Source organism: Salarias fasciatus, chromosome 6 (assembly GCF_902148845.1).
Source record: "Salarias fasciatus chromosome 6, fSalaFa1.1, whole genome shotgun sequence".
Taxonomy (NCBI): domain Eukaryota; kingdom Metazoa; phylum Chordata; class Actinopteri; order Blenniiformes; family Blenniidae; genus Salarias; species Salarias fasciatus.
The window spans coordinates 34,296,199-34,305,639 of record NC_043750.1 but is presented as its reverse complement, the minus strand read 5'-3'; the positions used below and the strand labels follow the sequence as shown (position 1 = coordinate 34,305,639).

Sequence of the window (9,441 nt, the reverse complement as noted above, 5' to 3'; positions counted from 1 at the left end):
TGACACTTACCCACCAGGGTTGGTCATCATCCCAGTGGGCTCCCCATTGTATGTGGGGGTCTCTGTGGAGAACAGGGGTCCAGACTTTTCTGTTGTTCTGGAGGACTGCTTCGCAAGTCACTCTCTAAGCCCTCAATCTCCTGTGAAATACCCTTTAATCCAGAACAGGTACGTGCACCTCCTCAGCCTCAGCAGAAACCTTGTGGGATCCAGTAACATGTAATGACCCTGATGATCTCCTCCATCTTTTCTGCAAGGTGTCCCGTTGACCCTCGGCAGGTGGAGGTGATTGAGAACGGCAGATCAACTCGGGCTCATTTCTCTGCTCTGTTTTTCCTCCCAAATGGAAAACACGAAGACGTGTATCTTCACTGCAACCTCACCCTCTGTGACAGGAGGAAGTACAGCTGCTTCACTGTGAGTCACAAATTTCACTTCATCAGCATCAGAATCTGTCCATCCGTCTGATCGACTGATCAACAAATACATGAGCTTCTTTTTTTTTTTCAAGTGGCCCTTATTCTCATCCATAATAATCATTCTCTCTCTCTCCTCCTCCCCTCACCCCTCTGTACCTTGTAGTCTTGCAGAAGGAGAACAAGTCGTTCCGTTTTCAACTCTGCTTCAGTCACTCCCATCTCTGTTGGGCCAATCACTTGTAAGTCTGACTATCAGCTTCACTTCAAGATCAATGTTTGAATTAATAACACTTTTTTTCTTCTTTTTTATCTGCAGGGGCTGATTAAGTGGCGTGAGCTCAATGAAAAACAACAGCAAACCCCACTGTGGCCTTTGTGATATTGTTTTGTTACACATGATAACAAAATGAATGTTTTCACTGTGTATACTGAAATCTTTCGAGTCTTTACATTTCCTTTCATTTCCAAATCTGTGCAATGATTAAAAAAATCTAATTTTAAAATCAATAAAATAAAATGTATTATTCCCATCTCCTTGTTTCCTTCATGGGAGACTGTAATCCCAATATGTATTTTTTAAAATTTTACTGGGTTTTTTTCTCTTAACGTTAATGCTGTTCCTAATTTATTTACTGTGTAATTCAGTGTTCATGTCAGACATCACAAATTGCAGTGTAGGAGCGATTTATCATTTCTCTAATTTGACCACTAGGGGGAGCAGGATGAGTGTTTGTTCAGCGTGTGGGTAAGGTGTGTGTGAGCTCTCCGGCTCCAACTGCACATCTGTAAACTGCGGATTTATGTGTGTAGCTGGGTCAAAAAATGACTGGACACTGTATATGAGAGAGAGAGAGGGAGAGAGAGAGAGAGAGAGGGAGGGTGTGTGTGTGTGTGTGTGTGTGTGTGTGTGTGTGTGTGTGTGTGTGTGTGTGTGTGTGTGTGGATGTGAGAGAGAGTAAGAGGAAGAGGGTGTGCATGTGGACGGTTGGGCCTGAGTGACAACGGGTGGTGCGGGGGTTCCGATGTCCTGGAATAAGCCTCCCGCTGGGCCCTCAATGGGTGAAAATAAAACTTCTCCAAAGAAGAAGAAGATAGATGTTTGCAGTTCAGAGATCTTCTTCTTCTTCTTCTTCTTCTTCTTCTTCTTCTTCTTCTTCTTTGGAGCGGGTGGCGACCAACAACTTAAGTGCACAGCGCCACCTACTGTGTGTCTTGGTGAACGTCCAATTTACATCCTAATCACTGTATTCACTTCAGAGATCTGTAAAACCGCAACCGCATGTATTTTGCGACACTGGGCTGTCGTGGAGGAGTGGCGTGAGCGGGCCATGAGGAAATATTGGCGAAACTAATGAGTTTTTGGATGATTTAAGCCGTTTTGGGAGCCGGCGCCACACATGCCCCATTGGCTAACAGTATATGGATGTCTGCACCTCAACTTTGAATCTAAGGCTGAATCCCATTCCACCCCTTAGCCTTTCCCCTTGGCCCTTCCCCTCATTTTGCGCGTTCACGTTTTGGGGTAGGAGTGTCCCAATTGTCATTATGACATAGGGGTAGGGCCAAGACGGAGGGCCAGTCACCCCTCCAAAAGGAAATTCTCGAGAGGCACACTCCAAACGGAGGGGTATCGGCCGATGGCGAGGGGCGCCTGTTCTGTCAGCGTAGACCATGACTGGCGGGCGGGGTTAATTCACTTCCGCATTGGCGGGGGCGCTCGTTTCCACACCCGCGCATTCCAGGCGCATTCCAAACACAACAGATAGACGATTATTTTCAATAAACTGGTTTCTTCAACACGGCCCGCCTGTAATGTGCGGGTGGGAAACGAGCGCCACCACCAATGCGGAAGTGAACTGACCCCGCCTGCCAGTGACAGTCCAGGCGACCAAAACAAGCGCCCCTCGCCACCGCCGCCACTGGATGACAGATTTCTCAGAACTTGGCAAGATTTCTCAGAGATCGGCAAGATGGCGACGTCCGCAACGAAAGAAGTTCATAAATGTCAGTATTTTGTCAATAAAGTTATAAAATGTAAGAAAAACATTCTTCTTCAGCAAACAATTGTCGCATCTGCTACGTCATCGGCAGCGGCAACTACTGATGACGTACACGATTGTCGGAGGGGTGTCCCAATTTGGAGGGGTTTACTTTCTGCCCTACCCCTTAGCACTCCGTTTCATAGGGGTAGGGCCAAGGGGGAGGGCTAAGGGGTAGGGCTAGAAAGAGAAATGGGATTGGGCCTAAATTTCTCCCGCACCACTTATCGGATCAGAAAACCCTTCTGGGCGAGCATATTGTTCTACTTCGTTCTATAAACAACGTGAAAACTGTTTAAACCGAACTTTTCCCTTAAATAATGTTCTCAAATGGTTCTTTGGACTAATACTGATCTGGATTCACTTTTCACCATATTGTACATCCCTCACACTTGACCACGGATAGTTTAGCAGATTAGCTTCAAATATGGTTCACATTTCACTCAAAACGCTTATACAGCTTTGTTTCACCCTCTTTACTGAACACAATATTATCCTGCACATGGTACAACCCTGTACATTTGTGAACTTAAAGGTATAGTGGACGATTTTCTCAGAAGTCAAAGCCAAACGTCTGTTACTCGCTTTTTGAACAACGCGCATGCGCCAGACCATCTGCCTGGCTCTACTGCTCCTCCCGAGGAAACGCCTATCAATGTCAGAAGCGTGCAAGCTAAATACAGCTGGAATCCCTACCAGACATGTGCCATCTACTGGGCAGCATAGGGATTACACTTTGCTCAAAAGATCTTGATTTTGAACCAGAGTACATAAAATAAAATTTAAAAAAAAAATTTATGGGGTAGCTACCTGTTTTCAGTTCATCTTTTAACAAAATTACTTACAACTTTTAACAAAATTATTTTCAAGCCTCAACAAAAGCAGTACAATTGCATAGTAAATTGAGCCTCTTAAGACTCCGAACAGTCATATGCAGCTATGAAGAAACACAGCACATGATGGACGTTCCATTCCAAAGAGCAACCACTATAGTGCTACCAAATGAGACACAATAACACATGAAACAACCAAGAAACACGCAGTGATATTTAACTCCTACAAGGAAACAAACCTTCTGCAAATACACTTTCCTTTATATTTAAAATCATGGCATTTTGAATTTTCAAAGCTTGAATATGAATCCTCGTACACATGGAAAACATTATTTGTCATAGTTTAGCCAGTCTTTTCAACCTTTGCAGCCCGAAACAACTACAAAATAAATGATTCCTCCAAAAATAAAAATTCGAAAACACAAAACAACATTCAGGTAAATGACACTTTTTGGTTAAGACTTTTGCTAAAGGTTGGTCGTATGATAATAAAGCAGGCTGTTTCTATTCACTGAATGATTTGCTACAGGAGTATCCTGCAGATCGGTGCAGAAAGCAGCCTGAAGTCAGGCCGTGCAGAGGCTGAAGGTCGTTTTCTTTACCCTCTGGCTTCGCTCTCGAGGAAACTCTCAATACTGGACAATATGCCCGGGGGCGTGGCCTCAAGGGCTGTGCTTTTGATTGACAGGTAGAACGTCCAATCGTGTCGGCGTGGTGGCTGGGAGGGGGCGGGGCCTCCGGGTGACTGATGTTTCTCGCTCTGCGGTGGGGAAGTTTGGGGTTAATTTCCGCTCGGTCGCGGTCGTTTTCCATAAAACTGCCCCCAGCTAAGCGCTTCTCCGTCGACAGCCGCCGTCATGTCCAACAACAACGCCAGCAACAACCTGATCATCGCTCAGAGGGCCGTGAAGCAGCTGCGGCTGGAGGCCAGTATCCGGAGGATCAAGGTAGGGAGACGGCGACACACAAACACGGAAGCCCGTTTATTGAATGGCGGAGACGCAAAGTGACACAAAGTTACACGAAGTGACACACGGCACTCAAAAACGGGCACACGGGACTCACAAAGTGACACGCTGGACTCAAAAAGTGACACACGCGACTCAGAAACGCAACATTGTCATTTTCGAACTGTCGCCTCTCAAGTGTCTGATCAGTTCCAACTTTAACTTGACAGAGTTTGACCCAAAAGGCTCAGTGCAGGCAAACAACAACACTTCAGTCATCAAAGTCAGGAAATGTGTGTCATTTGATAAAAAAAAAAGTAGTACGTTTTGTAAAAGTAAGTTTTTGGGACCCATGATTTGTTCAGTGTCTCCACTGTGTGATCTATTATCTACACCTTTATCTGAAGCAGGGCGGATAAAACCTGCAGAGATCACAGTCCATCACAGGAACAGCTGCATACACTCATATTCACACACACGGTCAATTTAGGGTCAGCAATCAACCTAGCATATTACATGTTTTCAGACTGTGGGAGGATAAACCCCACACTAGGGGAGAACATGCAAACTCCACTCACCCATGACCGCCCTGCTGTGAGTCAGGAGCTCTAACCACTGCTCCACTGCACCACTCTGCATCCCCTCAATATTCTGCACTTCTCCTCTTTAACTTTGAATCGCTTTGCTGCTGAAATGTAAAGCAGCTAAAACTGTCCAAATAAAAATAAAGGAAAAGAAGATGAATGAAATAAATGAGCTCAAGAGAATATAATGAGGAATCATTTTATTGAAAGGCAACAGGAAAGGAGAAGTCATGCATCTTTCTTTGACCTCGATCCAAATATTCCGTGCATGAAATCTGAGAACAGTTTGTGCACATTTCATTCTACACATGAATTAGGTCCTTTAAACATAAATCCAACTTTTTGTAAGTGTCCCAGCTTGTTTTTGTCATTGTGATTTTGATCATTACAGCACAGGTGTATTTTGGCAATTTAATGTCAATTTAAAATAAATTATAGGATGAAAAGATTAATGACTCGATTTAACTGCTTCTCATTACTCAATAGGAAAACTTGAGAGCAGTCACTCACATTCATATCCTTTTTCACTACAGGAGAAAACACTGACATTAAACCTAAAGAAATGGGTCAAGAGATCTGCATAGAGTCAAACTGGAAGCATTCCCTCCGTTATATCGCACTGCTGCCTGCAAATGTCATGCAAAAACAAAGTAGCCGGTCAGTCTGTGTATGTAAATAAGAACGGGGTCATGTGAACACCTGCATCAGGCGGCTTGGACAATTTCAAACTGCGACAGAAGAGTTTTACATTTTTGTTTATAACTGACACTCATTCTTTGAAAAGTACCTCAATTAATGTTAAAGTTTGCCATCTGCCATTCATTCATCCACCTTCTGTCCTGCTTTATTCAGCCTCATTGCTCTGATTTCAGAACCAATCCACACAGAAAGTTTCCTAAAAATGTGACATTAATGATAATAAATCCTGAGACAAGCAGATCCTTTGTCATGTCAAGCAGTGACTGAAGCTCTACTGATGTATATCATTTATTTTATCATGATTCCAAGTCTAGAATATATTGAGTTAACATATTTAAACATAATCTGCTGTCTCAATCGCTCCTTTCTGTTTTTCTGTTTGAGTAACGTGAAATATTTGGGAATCCTAATTGTTTTTTATCAAATAAAATAAGTAAATGAAGAAAAAAAAAGAATTTACAAGTGCTGGATTAAAAACATTGAATTAAATGAAGAAGAAAAGTGTTTTTCATCCAGTCATATATTCACGTAAGTCACCTATGTGCATAAATCATTGGTTCAATTATGTTTTTGTTTTTTCTCAATTTAAACCTCAATTTAATAATATAAAAAAAGAGTTTTGTGCTTCATGTAAATTATCCTCTGATTGTACTTTAACAGATTTACCTCCACGTCTACTTAGAGACCCGGACATCAGCCGCCTTGTTGACACTGAGCATACCACGCTCACCGTGCACGGAGCACGTCGGCAGCCTTTCTCCCGTATTTTCATTTGTTGCCGTCTCACATTCACGCAGTAACATCTGCCAGACGAGTGCCACTGGACAGCAACGTAGGATTTAGTGCGGACTCTTTTACCCTGGGTAGAAAGCTTGAAGGCGGGGGATCGCGTCCCCCGATCGAGGGATTGAATTACAACTCGTCGGACCACTCAACCACCTGAGCCACGTTCCGGTTTATCTCTGAGCAAACGCCACGGGGCGGTTTTCATTTGAAAGGAGCGCTTTAAATTTGACTATTGCTCTTAGCTATACCATGCCTGCATGTTTATTCCCTTTCACGATGATATTTTTCATCAATATGAAATGAAAATACAAATAAATTGACTCTTGAGACTGAAAACATGAAATGTCTCTGCTGATGGCTTCATTCTCGTTGTACGTGGGATTTTTCTGCCTTTTGCGCTCCTTCACACAGCTGGCCGTATCTCTGCAGGTGTCCCAGGCTGCTGCGGATCTGAGGAACTTCTGCTTGCAAAATGCCTCCAAGGACCCTCTTCTGATGGGAGTGCCCTCCAGTGATAATCCCTTCAGACCCCCGAAGTCCTGCTCCCTGTTCTGAGGTGGGCCCGCCCGTCGCCCCTCTGAGGCTTAAGACGGGGGAGTTAAGCTGCGCTGTTAATTACACAGAACAAATTAACGCCACCTCAGCGTTGGGTCAAAACCAGGCCCAGCCTGTTACAGCTGAGAGCCACCTGGAGGGTTAGAGCTGAGAGTATTCTCCCCAAAACGCCAAAATCCAAAGAATCTGCTCATCAAGCCAGTTCATGACCAAATGATGTCGACCGAAATGGAACCAAAAAGTCCAGTTATGTCATAATCAAGACTGTCTGTAAACTCTTTTTACTGTTTTATTGTTTTACTGCATTTTCTATTGTTTTAGTTACATTCTTGTTGCTGATGCACAACAAATCACCCAGCAAGAGACAAATAATAAAGTTGAAGTTATAGCCATAACCCCTTTAAACCTCCTAGAATAGTTTTTCTTCTCATCCTTATTAATTGTCAGAGTTAGTTGTGGCTGATCGCAGACTAAAAACTAATAAACAAGAATAAAAGCCCTCCATGTTACTGTAGCCTCTCTCACTGGTTGAGGTGCCAAGTAACCAAAGAAACACATAACGCTCCAGATCCCAGAACATTGAAATCACCTGTCTGGAGGCCTTCTGAAGAAGAATTACATCCAAATACAACACAGTGTAACATTGTAGCCTCTTGATATTTGATCCATTATAACCTATTTAAAGTGACAAACGCATAAACTGGAATCTTATCTCCTCAGTATCTCCTGGAATCAAGCAGTGTTTGTGTAAAAATGTAGTTTTCAAGTATTTTTTAAAAGTCAACTTAACAGGACAATAATGGCAAAACCAAAATATTTGTGTATGCTATGAATGCTCTGCTGTACTTTAATTTTTTTTCAGCTCATTCATCAACAATAACTGTGATATCTGTGATTTATTTTGCTTTAGTCTAAGTTTCCCCACTTGTCACAGAAGCGTCCGCACCACAGAACTGATTCTCATTAATACATATTGTCCTAAAGACACTTTTTCTCCACTGCATCGTCATGACTTGTAAATACTGATTTTCATCTCAACCGCTGACCAGCTCTCCTTTTGTTTTTCTGTCAACAGCAGAAGAAGCAAACATGGAGGACGTCTGAACTTTCCCGCTGAAGGCTTTTCTTCACGTCTAATTGATGTCGCTGTCGATCCACCAGCAGGGGAGGAATCCCCAGGGGTTTTTGGGGTGGGGGGGTTGGGAGGGTCACCGTTCCACTTCTTTGCCAAAAATAATGTTATCATACATCTCTCTGTCCCATCTATCGTGTTGAAAGCAGGGCCAAACTCTACATGCTGGAGAAAAAAGAAATGGAGAAGTTGTTCTCAACACTAACCTGACTAATGATTAATCCGTTCCAGGTGTGTTCTTCACACTACAGGTCTGGTCTGCTCTACCGACGCCAGTGTTCCTTCTCAGTCAGTTCCATTCACGTCAACATTAGGTGGAAGAACAATCACATAATAATTGCAACTAGATTCTGTTCAGGAAGAGGAACATGTGATTGTACTCATACACTACATGTTGTACTGTTTTTTATGAAACACTACAAACGGAACGCAGATTAAACTGTGTTTCACTGAACCGATTGGTGTCTTAAACCGCTCGTGTGTTGGTAATGAGGTACAGTAACATGGTACATCCTTTTTTTTCCATTGAAATGCATGTTATTCTGTAATAACATGTTCACCCTTCTCTGTACATATCTGAAACCTGTTCAGGTTGCCTTTATTAACCTATACATGCTCCTATCTTAAATTAAAAACACTTTCATGCACATTTCTTAGATGAGAAAATATTTGTCACTTTCAATACACAGACGTTCATGTATCCCTTAGAATTGTGGGGTTTAAAAAACATTTTCCTCTCAAGTCGTGCTGAACTACCTTTCACTTTGTTAGTGTGTATCTTTTTCAGCTTTACTGCTGAGGGCAACTTTAAAAAGAAATGTAATAACTTTTTGAACATTGATGCTGGATGTAATTTTTTTAAAATCAGTCCTCTGTGCGAAGAGCCGAAGAGAAATGTTCTTGAGTAACATTTTTCATTGTTGCTGTCTTGTCATCACTTCACGCCTTCAGTAGGATGTTGCAACTTGAAAAAAAAAGAAAAGGTCACAGGAGATGTTACAGTCAGAACCTCTTTGGTTCTGATGTTGAATAAGTGCAACATGACTAAAAGCACAAATTATAAGCAAATGTATTTGCAAAGTAATATAATTACATGTCAGAAATGTGCAGTATCGGTGTGTGAACCTTAAATCAAGACCAATCTATTGATATTTGTAACTACTTGGAAAATAAAGATGTTGAGATTACCTGTTTGATTTCCCTCATTCATTTTTTTGAGCACAGAATAAAACGGCGTCCTGACAGACGCTGAACTCCACAGGAAGATTTCTTCAAGCTGCTGTGCACACTCCACAAAATCTGTAGGTTTGGAGACATTGTGCCTCACAAAAGACTAAATAGAGTAGTCTACTTTTAATGGTCATAATGTTGTGGCTGGTTGACGCTTACTGCCACAAAATCTTCAGAAAGCAACGAGTTTTAAAGATCTACCATCAGCATTTGGTAT

General features: G+C 42.4%; 1 protein-coding gene across 2 annotated transcripts; it reads left to right on the top strand.

The window, feature by feature from the left end:
* Positions 1–4,030: 4,030 nt before the first annotated feature.
* Positions 4,031–9,181, top strand: LOC115390923 (guanine nucleotide-binding protein G(I)/G(S)/G(O) subunit gamma-5-like). 2 transcript variants are annotated; one of them, XM_030094973.1, is made up of 3 exons: positions 4,031–4,238; positions 6,737–6,863; positions 7,941–9,181. In XM_030094973.1, the coding sequence occupies exons 1-2, from the start codon at positions 4,149–4,151 to the stop codon at positions 6,860–6,862; spliced, it is 216 nt and encodes a 71-aa protein (XP_029950833.1). In that variant the 5' UTR covers positions 4,031–4,148; the 3' UTR covers position 6,863; positions 7,941–9,181. The 2 variants fall into 2 exon arrangements, with proteins under 2 accessions (XP_029950833.1, XP_029950831.1); XM_030094971.1 differs by having other exon boundaries at positions 4,034–4,238; positions 7,938–9,181.
* The last annotated feature ends 260 nt before the right edge of the window (positions 9,182–9,441 follow it).